The following is a 16,744-nucleotide window of genomic DNA, read 5'->3' on the forward strand; positions in this document are numbered from 1 at the left end:
CATATATTTAGTGTACTTTTAATAAATTGAGACACAAAAATTAATATTGAGACATTGATTATTTTGATAATTTTACCCTTGTTTTATTTCTATATTTTTATTTTTGTCATATTTTCTCATCCATCTCGAGAGCTCTTCATCTCTTTTCCCTACCCTTCTCCTCTCCATTTCAACTTCCGCCTATTCTCTCTTTTCTTTTCATGACCAACCAAGCAGAATCTCTTTTTCTCTTCCTTCTCCTCCCTATTTTAACTTCTGTTTTTTCTCTCTTCATGACCTGCCATTGTCACTACCTCACTTCCTCCTCGTACTCTTCAGATTGTGTCTCTGTCTTCTTTCTTCTTCTAAATCTCCACATCTGCGATTTCACGATTTGTATCTCTCCCATATCACAGTCGAACGTCTATCATCGACCCATCGTGCCTCCATCTTCATCTCTGTTCATTCTTCTATTTATCCTTTTTTAGATAATAATTGCAGCTGTTGACGAAAAAATATAGATAATAATGATGGTAGTAAAGGTAGATGATGAAGATATTATTGATATTTTAAAGTTTTATATACTCTGTATATGTTTTTTGCCAAATATAAAATATGTATACATATATTTTGTATTTATATCTATATAATTTATGTCTCTGTATCCATGTCTCATGTCTATCTTGTTATTTTATCTTGGACCACATCACAAAATTATTGAAATCCATAACAAAAACCATTATATCTTAAAACCAAGGTAGGTAACAATGAACATTTATTATCAACACATGTATGGCCAAAAGTTACATAGTACAAAATAGTATCATGAATTAAGGAGGCTACATTACATTACAATTATTTCAATTCAAGCAAGTTCTTTTCATTGTAATAAATTTGTGGTGGGGCATATGGTAAATGTTTGTTTAGTGAATAGAGTTATTCTCAGTCATTATTATGCATTTTATATGACAAAAAAGCATGAAGAAAGGTCAACATTCTTGTGCTGCTCATTTGTCATTCCTTACAAGTTGCATACCAAAACTCAGGAAGTATCATTGTGTAACTTGTTATGAACAGAATAAGGGTAAAATGGTCAATTCCACTTGCGTAAATAAAATAACTAATTTAATTTTCAATGGTATTTATTTACATTAAAATCAAGCTTTTACTGAATAAAATTCGTTAAGAATAATAATTATTTAACATTATAGTAAAAACATTATGATCTTTAATCTTTCTGCTGGGATTCTGAACTTTGAATGTAAAGCAGCTGAAAATCAGAAGCAGGTTCCTGAGTAATTTCATTTCATATATATATGTAATATTATTTGGATCCACGTAAGTTATGAATCAGCAAAATTTCTGTGTTATCTTGACTTTTGTGGAAAGAAAGAAAAAATGTTTATGCTTTGATCATAAACCTAGTACCACAAAACTAGTATTATTTAGGTAGTGTTTGATGTAGAATTTTAGTATTTTGTTTGGTATAAAGTAAAAGACAGAAATTAAAATAAAAATGAAATTCTAATTTAATTTGCACAAAAATAAAATTAATATTAATTAATTGAAATGAGGGTATTTTAGATATAAAATATTATTAAAGTTTCAGTTTTTGTCTCTAAAAATTTCAGTCTTCTGTGTCCTCATTTTTTGAAATACTGAAATTTTGTGAATAGAAACAGAAATTTTAGTACCAATTTTTGAACCAACAAATATAATACTGAGTCTCAATCTTCTGTACTAATACCTCAAAACAAATTCTACCTTAGGCACTAGAATTACGCCTTTATTATTTCACAAATTTTCTAGCTCTCAAATGTTAAAAAAATATTTAAAAAGTAAAAAATATCATACAATACTAAAAGTCAATTATTAAATTAACTATGATATATATATAACTGATTAATGAATGATTTTTTATATAGAAATAATATCGAATAAAAAATTATGGCCTAGTTTATAAATGCTTAAAAAATGACTTCGGTTGAGTGTGTATGTGAACAAAGCATGACTAATAAAAACGTGGATAGAATAGAACAAAGGTGTATGACAACGTGTCAAGCAAAGAACAATAAATACAATGCAGTCAAATTTAGAAGAAACAAGATTTAGATATGTGCACTAATAATATTATAAATTTTTTGTTCATAATTTTTTAGATAATTAAAAATAATAGATATATTTTTTATTTTATAATTAATTATAAAACAATTCTTATATAATTAAAAAAAAATTATATCATAATAAATTGTATAATAATTATAATAAAAATTAATTTAGCAATTTATATTTTATATATATTAAAATATTTATTTTAGGAAATGTTTGAATTTATAAATTATATTTTTTTGCACTGTAGCATAAAAAAGTAATTTCTGCATTGTTACAGAATCATAATTAAAAATAAATAATAAAGTTTGTCCTATGTAATTTATTTATTTATTTTTTAGTGTTGTTGTATTTTATTATTTTGTATATATAGTTCTAAACAAGCTTATAAAGCAAATATAAATATTGATCTGTTTGTTAAATGATGTTTTATGTTGTAATTTTGATCTTATACAAAAATTAGAAGTGGTTGAAAAAACTTTTGGCAATTCGGATAAGAAATTATGAAATAGATAAAGTAATACTGTAATAATAGTAAGAATGTTGTTGATTATATACATAAGTATATAATAATAATACGTAATTTGAATGTTTATAACTGAAAATTATTATTATTGTTTTTTTTTTTTGAACAAAAGGAGTTCAATATACTAAAGTGGAGTAAGTAGAAAATAAAGACAATAACGAAAACAAGAACATACGGTATCAAGAATTTAATCTGTTGTCAGTTTTGGCATTGTCATCAACAACTAAACGGATCAACTCCGTACCATTTTCTGTAACTCAAAAACGACCTATTCTTAATAGTATCAACTCCTGTCATAGTGTTCTGAAAAATTCTGTGATTCCGTTCCAGCCAAATGTTTCAGACCACTGCAAAGAATCCTACCAACCACTTCTTTTGCTCAAAGTTACCACCAGACACTTCAGTCCAACTCTCAAACAGCTATTTGACCGACCCTGGAACTGTCCAAGCTCTATCAGCACTTGTCAACCACGTGCACCACACCTGCCATGTAAACTCACAGCCAAAAAACAAATGATGGATAAATTCTATTTCCTTTTTACAAAAAACACAAATATTATCATTATGATGTATAATTCCTAGTCTACTCAGTCTCTCTTTAGTGTTGACTTTGCCGACTAAGACGAACCATGCAAACAGATCGACTCTTGGAGGGACGAATCCTCTCCATATGGTATTAGTGAAGCTGTAGTTTGTGATGTCCTCCGAAAGAGTCTCTTTCTGCAATACCTACATAAAGGAATTAGAAGAAAAAACACCTGTCCTGATAAATTTCCATATAATTGTATCATCTCTATTAGATACTAGTTTGACTAGCCGTAATCTGTCATGAAGTTGATTGAGTAACTCTAGCTCCCATTGGAATAATTCCCTCCTCCACTGAAAGTTCCATATCCACTCTAACCCATCCCAAAACCCACAGTCCCCTATGACAGATCTTTGTTGATTTGAAACAGAGAAGAGTCTCAGAAAATTATCTTTCAAAGAGCCACTTTGTAACCAATCATCCTGCCAGAATCTAATACGTCTGTCATTTTCCAACTCCATAGACAAACCATTGATCATCATATCTTTTACCTCTTGTTCTCTAATATTAAGTTGGCAAATATCTTTTCACGGGTCACCTCTTGACGGTAAAGGCTGTTTTGACAACATTACAGATGGGTTCAGTTGATTACAAGAACAAACAACCTTCTTCCACAACGGGCAATCTTCCTTCGAAAAGCGCTACCACCACTTGAACAGAAGCGACATATTTCTGATTAAAGCATCTCCCACCCCTAAACCACCCAACTTTTTCGGAGCTTGCACCAATTCCCATTTCACAAGGGGTATACCATTATTTCCTTCTTCTTTACTCCATAAAAATCTTCTTTGTAGTCCTATAATCCTTTCTACAACCGCTTTTGGCATTTTATACAAGTTTAAGTAGTACACTGGCAAGCTATTAAGAACAGATTTTATGAGAACCAACTTACCAGCTTTGTTGAGAGGCTTCGCTTTCCATAGGCTTAGCTTATCTTCCACCTTGTCAATGATTGGTTTCCATGTTTTCACCAACCGAGGATTTACACCTAGAGGAATTCCCAAGTATCTGATAGGTAGAGTATTTCAGCACATCCCAACAAACCACACATATTCGTCTCCCATTCCTTCTCACAGTTAACTGAAATCAAGCTTGATTTATCAAACTTAATACTCAAGTCAGACATCACCTCGAAACAACGCAGAAGTCTCTTATAGTTTACTAGTGTCTCCGTTTCCTGTGGACAAAATAAGATGGTGTCATCTGCAAATTGGAGGTGTGACAACTCTATGTTGTCACTCCCCACCAACAATAGAGAAATGCGACCATTTCTGACTGCCTCACCCACCATCTTGTGCAAGACGTCAACTACAAGAACGAACAAAAAAGGAGAAAGATGATCTCCTTGTCTAAGACATCTCTCCATCTTAAATGGCTTGGATGGTGACCCATTAATCAACACTGACATAGACGCTATAGTCACACATTCCTTCACCCATGTCCTCCATCTAAGATCAAAACCCATCTTCTGTAGCACAATATCCACAAAGCTCTATCTCACCCTGTCGTATGCTATCTGAAAGTCCAATTTGATGATTGTCGCCTGCTTCTTGCGCAATTTCAGCCAATGGACCGTCTCACAAGCAATGAGAGTACCATCGTGTATTTTGCGACCTTTTACAAACGCAGACTGAGTCTCTCCCACTAAGCCTGGCATCACTGAACGCATCCGTCTCACCAGTACTTTGGATATCACCTTATAGACACACCCAACCATACTAATCAGCCTTAGGTCTTTGATTTCCTTTGCTCCCACAAATTTTGGAGCTAACGCTACCCATGTTACATTAGCGTCCGTTGGTAGCTTTGCACTTTGGAAGAATCCCAGCACAGCTGTAATAAATTCTTGACCAATCTCATCCCAATATTTTTTTATGAAGTTCATATTGTAACCATCACAATGATGCTGTTCGATTTTCAATACCAAATAAAAAACCAAATACGCGTTAACTTTATCTCGTCATAAAATCATTTGTGTTGTTCACGTATCATGTAGATATTCTGCTAATTTAATATAATTGTAGGTAAGTGGACTTTGCAAATGGTAAAAGTTTTTTTTTTTTTGGTCAGAATGGTAAAGTTATTTAAAACTCACCAAATTCGAACAAAATAGACCAACCCAAATGAAATTTTTTTTTTTTGAACAAACTAAAAATAAAAAACGCTAATCAATCTGGTCTTTTTTATCAAGAGGTCCTAGATTCAAGTCTCATGTAGTGCAAACTTGATAAAAAAAAAAAGAGAGGATTTCATGTGTGTAGGTGTGGTGTGTGTGAGTGTGTAACTTATGATTAGGAGTTGTTCAATCTATTGACAAAAAAAAAATCTTACCTCAAAGGTCTAGGGTTCAAACTCTAGAGATTGTAATTGAAAAAAAATGTGGTAAAAAATGTAAGGAGTATGTGGATATAATATCCCTAGAATTAGAAGTTATCCAATTCACTGGGGTACCTAAGATTGGAATTGTCCAACCCATTGACCCAAAAAAAAAAAAAAAACCTACCTAAACACCGCTCACTCCCAAATGAAACCTTAGGTCCCTAACACCCTTACTCTCGGGCTCTCAGCTCCGAGGAGTCCTCTCAACTCTTCACGGCACCGAAACTCCTCCCTCATCTTCCACCACTCCCTTTCTTTGTCCCTCTGCAACAGCACACCGTCGATCTTCACGCATAGCAGCAGCACACGCGCCAGATGTCGTCGTCCTGCACTCAGTCTGCCACTCTCTGTCTACATCATTAACTCCTCATGAATGTAGTCTCAAAGGATCTATTTCTAATTCAGTCTCTTGCTTTTTTTTTCATTTATTTTTTCTGTTCAACCTATTGATTTTTTGTAGTTGATTACTGTTCTATATCTTCACTATTTGGCTTCTGGTTCTACTATTTTTTTTTTTTTTGTAATTTTAATTTAATTTTAGTATACGTTTTGAATTGTGGATTTGCTTGAAAGATTTTTTTCCCATGTGTTTTGTTAAAAAAAAAAAAAACACATCCTTTTGGTTGGTTCAGCTAAGTGGAAGGAGTGCCTGTAAAAATATATTTTGGCAAAACCTTTTTTCGAGTTCATTTCATTGATGAATGATCTAATGTTCTTTGAATAAATAGTTTCATGGCTCAACCTTTGATTAAATTGTTTGGAGTGTTAGTTTTTGCTTCTAGAGTTAAATGTTGTAGTTTGAAGACTGATGATCCAGTATGCATATATTAAACTGTGGTTAGGAAGACCAAAGTTACTGTATTATATTCAAAATGTAAACTCATTATTAAAACCCTTATGGAGACATATGTATGTAAAGTACAAAAATTTATATATGTTAATCTTTATTTAAAACATACTAACTTAAATTATAGAATGCTTATTTATTGAAAAATGAGACTAATAGATATTATATAATTATGAAAAGAAAAGAATATATGAGTTTATAATTATTGTTAAATAAAAATATAATTAATTTATGAATGAGTGAATTTATAAATAAATTTAAAAAATAAATTGGATAAAAATAAATTATTTGATAAAAAATTAAAATGGGCTTGATCCATTCTTTGTTTATTGGGCCGTGGGCCAGTTGACCCAAAAAGAATTCTCTTTACAAAGTCCACCGACGGAACCCCCTGGTGTTGGTCGTAGCAGTCACCGCCACCAGCAGAGGATGAGTGATTCGTGTTCGGAGACCGTTAGGTTGATGAAACTTGCAATAGATCAGGCAAACTTAGCTATGGATTCCCTTGAAGTACCCGTTGGGTAAGTCATCTACCTCCATTTCCATAAAATTTGAATTATTGAAATTACGATATCAAACACTGAACTTGTCAACAAGTTGCAATTGAATACATTATGTCGTGGCAGCTGTGTGATTGTTGATGACGGGAAGGTTATATCCTGCGGCAGGAACCGAACCACTGAGACTAGAAATGTAATTTCATCCATTGCATTATTATCTCTTTTATACCATGTTAGAAATAAGAAACTAGACTGAAGAAAGGATTTGTGTATTATTAAGTGTAATCAAGTTGTCTATCCAAAATGTTTGAAATAATACAATATAAAAGGGTATTTATAGATACGGGCCTGCTACACATACAAGTATCCAAGCATCCAAGTTGGCCCAGCCCAAATCGAAGACACGCGCATAAGGAAGCATAACATGGCGCGTCAAAATCACGCGCTCAACACAAACGGTTACGTATGGCAGACTCTTCCACTTCCTCCACTTATTCCACTTCTCAAAACGGTTCGAAACCAAGGAAACGCTCCCAATTTCGAGCAAAAATCAAAGTTCAAAATATACAAATCGTTGTTCGAAACCTCCATCAAAACAACATCAAACTCTCCGTGAAGAATCTGAAGAGAAAACGAAGCAAATACACTCAACGTAAGTTCATCAAGAAAACCTCCCAATTTTAGTTTTCTTCTACGTCGTTCTTCTCTAGGGTTTACTGTGCTATTATTCTTGCTTCTTTGTCACACTGTTCTAAGTTCTACGTCATTCTTCTAAGTTCTACGTCGTTCTACATTCTTGTTCTAAGTTCTCTTGCTACTGTTGTTGATTTTTGGGGCTTTATTCCGTAGATTGGGGGTTGTATACTGTTTGAACTTGTAATGTGACTTGATATTGATGCATGTTTGAGTGATATCTCACTGATATATATGAATGTATCTGAATAATTTCAATGGGTGTATCTCACTGTTATCAATGGGTGTATCTGATTCTTACATATGGGTGTATCTTACTCTTATCAATGGGTGTATCTGACTCATATATGCGTGTATCTTACTGATATCTGAATTAATTTGATATTGAAGCATGTTTGAGTGATAACTGACTGATATATATGGATTTATATGAATAATATCTATGGGTGTATCTCCCTGTTAACAATGAGTGTATCGGATTCTTACATATGGGTGTACCTTACTGTTATTAGACCTTGTAATGTTGCTTGATATTGAAACATGTTTGACTGATATCTGACTGATATATATGAATGTATCTGAATAATTTTAATGGGTGTATCTCACTGTTATCAATGGGTGTATCTGATTCTTACATATGGGTGTATCTTACTGTTACTAATGGGAGTATATTTGTGTGTATTTTTTGTTTCAGACAAAATGGCACCAAGAAACCAAACGAAAGACCTTAAGTGTGCCACACATCTCCTGAGTGATAAGTTCAGAAACATGGCTGAGGAGAAGAAGGCAATTGTCAGGGATCTCGGATTTGGTGGGTTGATGCACGTCCCACCTCTAAGGGTGGATCACCAACTCTTAAGGGAACTGGCAAACAACTTCAAACTTGGGGAGAACAGACTGAAGACAGGATATGGTTCTTTCCAAATAACACCAAAGACAATAGGTGATGCACTTGGCATCAATGCAACAGGTAACTAGCTCAAAATTATAGGTGTATATTAAGTTCATGCTTGGGTGTATTTAAGGTTGATGCTTGGGTGTTTTTGAACCGATTTTGATACTTTGTTGTTTTCTTTTTTGTAGGAAATCTGTTTCCTGAGAAAGTTGAGTATAAGCAACTTTATAAGCAACTTTCTGATGATGACAAAATAATTTATAGAAGATTCCAGGGTAAGACCCTCAAAAGTCTTACCGATGAAATGATGGAAATCGGCGTTGGCAGCGAAGAGGAACGCCTGATGTTCAAGAGGATATTCATCCTCTACATACAGATGGCGTTCCTTTTGCCAACGACGATAAACAAAATATCGCCCGTGCACCTCGCCCCAATTTTTAAGATGGACGGCATATCGGAGAGAAACTGGGGGGCGCATGTTTTGACCTTCTTGATCAAAGGCATCACAGACTACCAGGATAAGAAGAAGAAGGCAATTGATGGCTGCCTCTTTGCCCTCATGATAATATACTTTCATCTTTCTGAAAACAAAGGCAAGAAGAGGGCCGAAAGACCACCAAAGCCTTGGATTGCCAACTGGACTAAGGAGAAGTTGGTGGAAAGAATGACTGCAGAAAAAGAAGAAATTTTGGTAAGTAAACATAATTTGTTGCTTGTATTTTATTTACCTGAATGCTGCTAGCTAAAATATCTCATGTTTCAGGGGATTGTGAAGATGGCGGAGACAAGAGCAAGAGAAAAAATGAAAGAAAAAGAAAAAAAGAAAAAAAACAAGAAATAAAAAAAACAAAAAAAAGGAAGGCGAGTCCAACATCGTCTTCGGAGACAGAAACAGCTACTGACAGTGACACTTCTACCTCTGAGTCTGAGACTCAAGAAGACTCGGAGGATTCAGGAAGAAAATACCCCAGCAAAAAGGGGAAAAAGTAAGTACCATACTTGGGTGTATATTGTATATTCAGTTGGGTGTATCTTGTGAATTCATTTGGGTGTATTTTTAGTATGTTCTAAATAATGATTGTTTGCCTTCCAGAATGGACTCCAGAAAAAGAAAGCAGAGGCAAGAGGAGTCAGATTCTGATTCAGAATCTGAATCTGAACCAAGTGATGAGTAATGTCCTGAAATTATTACTCCTTTCTTTTGGCTTCATTATAAAGATTTTGTGTATTAACTGAAGTGTCTATTATTAACTTATAGGAGCGAAGAATCATCACCTACAGAGAAGGAGAAGAAAAAGAAAAAAATAAAAACAACACAAAAAAAGTAAGCACTTCTTTGCATAATATTCTGCGATAAAATTAATTTTTTATTTCTGATTGGTACTCTTTTTTTTCCACCCAGAACACAACCAAAAAAGAAAAAAGTTGTTGTGGAGGATTCACCTCCTAAAGAAGATCAATACTTTGACGGGTACAGTACCTCGTAAGCTATATTACCGTCTATCGTCGTAATTGTTTTTGTTAACATCTTCCTTTATGAATGTAGTGAGACATATGAAATATCAAGTGACGAACTGGATGAATGGCTAGGGCAAAACGTTGATAAATCTGCTGCAGAGGGGTATGTCTTGATGGGCTGTCTATTTCATATTTTATTGTGTTTTGCATGCTAATAATTGTTTGCAGGGAGAACCAACCTGACCTGCGATCGACAGAAGGTCGCTATGTGTCGTCTGAAACGTAAGAAGCTTTATTATTTAATAAAATCTTGTTATCATGAATTGGGTGTGTCTTGTGGTACCATTTGGGTGTATTGAGTGGATCAAGTTGGGTGTATGTTGTCTAATAAGTTGGAATATTAACTTTGTTGTGTTGCTTGGATCAAATCTGTCTTAGAATACCGGCTGTGAACTTGGGAACTGATGCTCCTTCCTCTCAAGGAAACACAGAACAGAGTAGTGTAAACCAGCCGTCACAGAGCATGTAATTTCTCTTTCAAATAACCGTTACTTTTGTTCTTCTATTACCCTTCTACTTCTAATTCTGTATATATTTTTTTTTAGAAAAAAAAGCCCTTTATTATTTTATTCAAGAAAAAAAGGCAGGAAAAAAAAGCAAAAACTGCAAGTATGTAAGTTCTCAAAAAAACAAAGCCTGTCTTCTTTTTGAATTGTTCGGGTGTATTTCTTGAATTTCTTTGGGTGTATTTTAGGTTGAGTCCGTCTGATTCGAATATGATGGTTGTGAGGGAACAGACACCGTCCGAAGCGCTTGCAATGTGAGTTTTACAATAATATTCAACCTTATAACCTTATTATTTTCAAAGGCGTTGTTAACCTTTCATTTTTCTTCTTGTTTAGAGTCCCGATTCAGGTTTTTGTGCCGGCATCCCAAACAACCACAGAGACAGATTTTGAACCAACCCCTATGCTACAGATTGAAGGGAATACAGAAACGTAAGAAATAGTATTGAGTGTATATTTGTTTGGAGTTTGGGTGTATATTAGCTAACAGTTTGGGTGTATATTGTTCCTGATTAGTTTCTTTTACGCCGTGATTAATTTTTTGTAACTGTGCAGCACTCCTGAAACCCCCAAACAACTTCAAGAGACTACACCCACGGTTCCCCCAGCTCCAACTAAAGTGTAAGTTCATCAGACTAAAATCAATCTTTGCTTATCATCTGTATATTCTTATTCTTATTCTTATTCTTATACATGATGACGCAGTCATCCAGACGCAGAAGACGCTGCTGCCCTGTTGATGATGGCACGGACAGCTTCCTATGTTCCGAAAACAGATCCAGGGGTGCCATCCTTCAGCCTTGGATTGACTGATTCAAGCCAGGAGGGGGCGTCAACGCAGGAGACAGAAAGGGAAAAATCTCCAGAAGCTGCGAATTTGATAGAACAATTGGACAGTTTGGTCCAAAGAATAGCAAGCAGCGCGACGAAGGGAAAAAACACAAGTCCACAAATTCAGAGGGAGACTGGGGGAGAAAGTTCTGCAAAGTTTGAAACTCCTCGGGGATTATATCAGATTACGGATGATATGAAACAAAAGTGCTACATCTGGGGGACGAGACTGAAGGAAGATGCAGATGGCAATACTAACGAGTATGAGGAGATGTGCACTCTGATTGGCCAAGGAGAATACATTTTGATGAGAATGCACCTTGCTTCCCTCCAGGTAAAAAGTGATATAGAATCTCAGGTAATATTAGAATAAGATTACTGTTTTTACACCAAAGTCAATTACAATGCTTATTAATGTAAAATTGATTTCGGCATATATTTCTAGATTGTATCTGCCATCTGCCTCATCCTCAACAACAAAAATGAAAAGAGATTTCAAGAACAAATATACTGTCTCCCCCCCGATATTGTGGTAAGTGTTACTTCTACGATCTTCGGGTGTATTTTCTGTATTGATTTGGGTGTATTTGTCACGTTCCATTGGGTGTAAGTTTAGTATTTCATTTCTCGTTTCCCATTCTTGCAGTGCATGGCGCTTTCGGATCACCCAAACGGGGAATTCGTATCACCAAAAACGAAAAAGGAATTCAGGGTGGAAGCCTACCCGAGTTTCATTCCCTTCATAGATAGAAAAAAATTGACTTCGCACCCATATGTAAGTTTTCGTTTGCTAAATTTGTTAGTACGCTTATTTACTTATTTGCAAAATAAAATAACACACTGTTCCATGTGTGGCAATCCTTCAGATTTTTGCCCCTGTCTGCTACGCCGGGCATTGGTGGTTATGGCTGATAAATACAAGAAAGCGGAAATGTCAAATACTTGACCCGCTACACAAAATAGCTCCCACTGATGAGAGAAAGACCATTAATAAATTCACTGTAAGTTGCCTCTGTCTTCTTTACTTTAATAGATAGGTCTATTTCGTTAGTTGTGATGGGTGTATATTGTCCATTCAGTTGGGTGTATCTTGTCCATTCATTCGGGTGTATTACTGATTTGTTTTCGTATTTAAGGGATACGTATTTTCAAGATTGATAACATATGCCGGCGGGGGGCCTCTTCAGAAAGGGGAGAGGGAGAAGGAAATTAAATCACCATATGTTAAAATATCAGGCCAAAAAACAAGGTATAAATTTGTGAGTCTGAACATTAAACTTTTGTAAATGAGATTTGTAATTTATTTTCTTTGTTTTCAGCTATGACTGCGCTGTGTACGTTATGAAGTGGATGGAGATAATTGAGCCGGAAAACATCAAAAAGGGGAAGTATCAATGGGATAATTGGCCACATGTAACTGTCTTTAAAACCATATAACTCTGTATTACTTTACTGAATTAATATTGCTGTTTAAACAGAATATACTTTTTTATTGTAGGAGGAGGTGGACCACTATAGAGTGGAATACGCATCCCGGATACTATTCAGTGAGATGAATACACAGAGAGATCGGGCAATTAGAGAGAGTAGTGCTATAAGGCTATCGAAGCCATCCTCTATATTATTAAGTCCATTTTGTCAGATTAATTCTACTGATATAGAAACTGGGTAGTTTGTAAATTGAACAAATGATGTAAATATTTGCCATTTATCAACAACTTCTATTCCATGTATATTTTTTCCCATAGTTAAACTATCTGTGCTGGTAAACTGTCTGTGATGTATTCAAAAGCTGTATTACAGGTGGTAAAATATGAAGGAAAAAATCAAGGCATATATAAACACAAACTATAAACTGCTACACCCAACGCAAGTCTAATAATACACTCAAGGTTGTATAAAATATACACCCAAACTGTCTGCGCTGTATTCAAAATGTATGAATTACATGTACTAAAATATGAAGAAAAACATCAAATCAAATATAAACCCATAACCTGAGAATTTTTACAGCTTTTGTTTTATATATATCTATATATGTGTCTATATCTAAATTGTGAATTAACGAAAATACACCCAAAATAACGGTGCTTTTACACCCATATTCTGTAAAACTATACACCCAACCAGTTATCCCCTGCTGCTGGTACCCTGAACTGATAACTCATAACGTGTCCTTGATATTGGCTGCAATTTGAATGCGCTGCTGATGCAGCATCAAACAGGTTTATCTGAAATATAACACACACACATTACCTAAACTATTAACGAGAAAAATAAACTCAATCGCCACAAATTTAAAGAACATTACTTTTACCTCGCTTAAAACTTTCGTCTTCTTCTTCTTTGTGGCATTTGCGATCTGTTTCTCCAGCTTTGAACCTAGCCTGTTTTTTGGACGTCCTCTTGTTCGAATCCTTGGCGGGCTTTGAAGCTCGTTAACGGATTCCAAGTTGGCGTCTTCATGGGATAAAGAAGATGTCCCCTTCCTTTTGGCTTTTAATGCTTCCATCTCGGCCATGACGTTATCGTACGCGGGGTGCAGAATTGCAGTCAGCTCCTCCGATTCGGAGGCAAATTCGCATATATTTTGCGAACGAAAAACCAATTGGTCGAACCTCTTGCTTCTTGGCTCCATTAGTGGCTCGTCGTGGCTGCTCTTGATGTGTGTGTGTCGCCTCTTTACCTTCTTGCTCCATCGTTCCAGTATGTATCTCGGTGACACTTGGCTTACTTGTTCGAAGCTTAACACGCTTAGTGCGTGACGCCACAGTATCCCTCTCGACTCGAATAATAAGCAATGGCATTTTACCTCGGCTGCAACCGAGTCGTAAGTAACCACGAACTTGTTGAATATTGAGCTGGAAACTTGTTCTCCGACTTCGTATACTGAATAGCCTAGAGCGGAATTCTTCAGTCTGGTGATGCAATTCGCCTTTCCTCTGAATTGCGCTTGGACTTCCCTAAACTTTGCGTGAGTGTATGCATCTTGAAACTGAGCTTCAATGCAGGATTTCGTTGCACACGGTATGACCGTATGAAAATCTGCAGCATCTGATTCTCTCTCTGCTTGCTCCCTGCTTCCGAGGCAATTATCGTATTGTTTGACGAACTGAATAAGCGAGCTGTTCCGGGTGATATACTTGTTAAAAAATGAATGCATGCTCTCGCTCCTTTGTGTGCTTCTCATCCCTGCCCAGAAATGGTGATCCAGATAGATAGGAACCCATATGTGACGGTCTTCGTACAGATCTGCATAATACACCCAAAGACAGTCTATAAATACACCCGAGAAAACATGCAACTTACACCTCTGATGCAGATTTTAAAAAGACATTACCTGAAAGCCACTTGTTGTCCCCAAGACCAAAATTCAGCAGAAAATCGTTCCAATTCCTATCGAATGAGTCTTTGCTTTGAGAGTTCCAAACAACTTGGCTCATTTCTTGTTCGATATCGGCATGTCCCTTGTACCCGTTTAATTTGCTTGGAATCTTCTTCATGATGTGCCAAATGCACCAGCGGTGAACTGTTGTTGGCATACAGGCCTCTAAAGCCCTTTTCATGGATGCACACTGATCGGTGAGAAACCCTTTCGGAGCGTTTCCTCCCATGCAACGAAGCCAGCTTTGAAATAACCATTTGAATGATTCAATTTCTTCGTTCTTCATCAAAGAGCATCCGAGAAGTGTTGATTGACCGTGGTGATTCACCCCGACAAAAGAACCACAGACCAAATTATACCTGAAACAAATTACCATGGTCCAGAATGCAAAATCATTAGCTACACCCTAACAAATGCTTCGCATACACCCAATGAAACAGCCAATATACACCTCTACTGCGGATTCGTAAAAATAAATTAATTTGGCATCATAAACAGGGACAGTTTGTTACCTGTTTGTATTGTAGGTGGTGTCGAATGAAATGACGTCTCCGAAATACTCAAAGGCGGCTCTGCTTCTTGCATCGGCCCAAAAAGCCAGCTTAATCGATTGATCCTCTTCGAGTTGGAGCTCAAAAAGAAATTCGGATTCTTCTCTTTCATTCTTAAGAAATATTTCCCGAATTCCTTTGCATCTTCTTGTTCGGAAACATTCCGCACTTCCCTGGTAATGTAATTCCTCACGTCCTTTTCGATAAAATTTAACTCGCGGTGACCCCCGGCAGCCGCAACAAATGATTGGTAGGTTTTGCTTGGTCTGATACCGACCTCCTCGTTATTCTCTATCGTACGACGAATGGACATGCTTAGTTCCCTGTGCTGTTTGAGCATCTCTGCTTTGCTTGGACAGCAGGGGTGTGAATGATCCAGCACAACCTTTGAAATGATCCAAGCACCGACATCCTTCAATGTGTGTATATAAATTCTTGCAGGACAGTTTAGACCGGCTGTCGGATTGGTCTTCTCGGTCGGAGATATTTTAGATTTCCATTTTCCCTCTCTGCTACATGTAATCAGTTGGTTCTTAATCTCGTTTCCCTTCCTATTTGTGCACCGAACTCTTGTAGAGAAACCTGCAGCCTTAGCGTAGTTCCTGTAAAATTTTTCAGCATCTTCAAGGGTAGTAAAGGTCATTCCAACCTTTGGAACAAGCTCGTCATCAACAACTGAGAGAGGCTGCAAAATACACCGTGTCAGAACTGTAAATACACCCATAGATATGATTCAAATACACCCAATCATGTCTAATACGATACACCCTAACCGCAACAACTCAACTACAGAATGACTTTTAAAGCCATAAACTGTAAATACACAGCATGCAGATATAATACAGTTCTAAAAACACACCTAATCATGTCTGTTATAATACAGCTGAACAACAACAAGTAAATTAAAATAACAAAAAACCAGTAAAGTGTAGATACACCCACACTTCTAGCTAAAGTACACCCAAACAAGAATTGATCTACACCCGAGCGTCTGCTACAAATTCCAGGTAATTAATCACAACTAATACATTGAATCGACAGATTCACGTAAACGTGTTACTTTCACAGTAATGTTCAGCAATTTTTCAACTACACAATGCTATACAAATTACTGAAAGAAATTTCATACTAATCCTATGTAAATCAAACCTTAGGGACTTCGTTAGATTCTGACTCATAATCCACTTCGCCTGCATTCAGATGACAATCTGAGGTTGAATGATCCATTATCTTCAAAACGAGATCAAACTTTGATTTCGAAAAACAACAAATCAAAAATAGAAAACGAAGATGGAGTTGCAGAGAGAGACAAAGGTAACCTAAACGAAGAAGATGCTAGTGAGAAAAGGAGAAGAAAAGAACAATGGAGAAGAAGGAGGGTAAACGCGGGAGAAGAAGAAGAACGAAATCTCAAAATAACGAAAACGAAAAGGGAAAGA

General features: G+C 35.9%; 2 protein-coding genes across 2 annotated transcripts; both read left to right on the forward strand.

The window, feature by feature from the left end:
- The first annotated feature begins 8,319 nt into the window (after positions 1–8,319).
- LOC140180833 (uncharacterized) lies at positions 8,320–9,427 on the forward strand. The gene is made up of 3 exons (XM_072222173.1): positions 8,320–8,589; positions 8,703–9,205; positions 9,278–9,427. The coding sequence occupies exons 1-3, from the start codon at positions 8,388–8,390 to the stop codon at positions 9,353–9,355; spliced, it is 783 nt and encodes a 260-aa protein (XP_072078274.1). The 5' UTR covers positions 8,320–8,387; the 3' UTR covers positions 9,356–9,427.
- A 517-nt stretch (positions 9,428–9,944) lies between these two features.
- Positions 9,945–13,112, forward strand: LOC112766055 (uncharacterized). Its single transcript, XM_072222174.1, has 13 exons — positions 9,945–9,985; positions 10,061–10,135; positions 10,201–10,254; positions 10,411–10,497; positions 10,727–10,792; positions 10,875–10,970; positions 11,094–11,159; positions 11,244–11,727; positions 11,815–11,901; positions 12,016–12,144; positions 12,236–12,370; positions 12,689–12,782; positions 12,868–13,112. Coding segments are annotated over exons 4-12 (1,071 nt in total). The 5' UTR covers positions 9,945–9,985; positions 10,061–10,135; positions 10,201–10,254; positions 10,411–10,495; the 3' UTR covers positions 12,695–12,782; positions 12,868–13,112.
- The last annotated feature ends 3,632 nt before the right edge of the window (positions 13,113–16,744 follow it).

The sequence above is a fragment of the Arachis hypogaea genome, chromosome 17 (genome assembly GCF_003086295.3).
Source record: "Arachis hypogaea cultivar Tifrunner chromosome 17, arahy.Tifrunner.gnm2.J5K5, whole genome shotgun sequence".
Classification (NCBI taxonomy): Eukaryota; Viridiplantae; Streptophyta; class Magnoliopsida; order Fabales; family Fabaceae; genus Arachis; species Arachis hypogaea.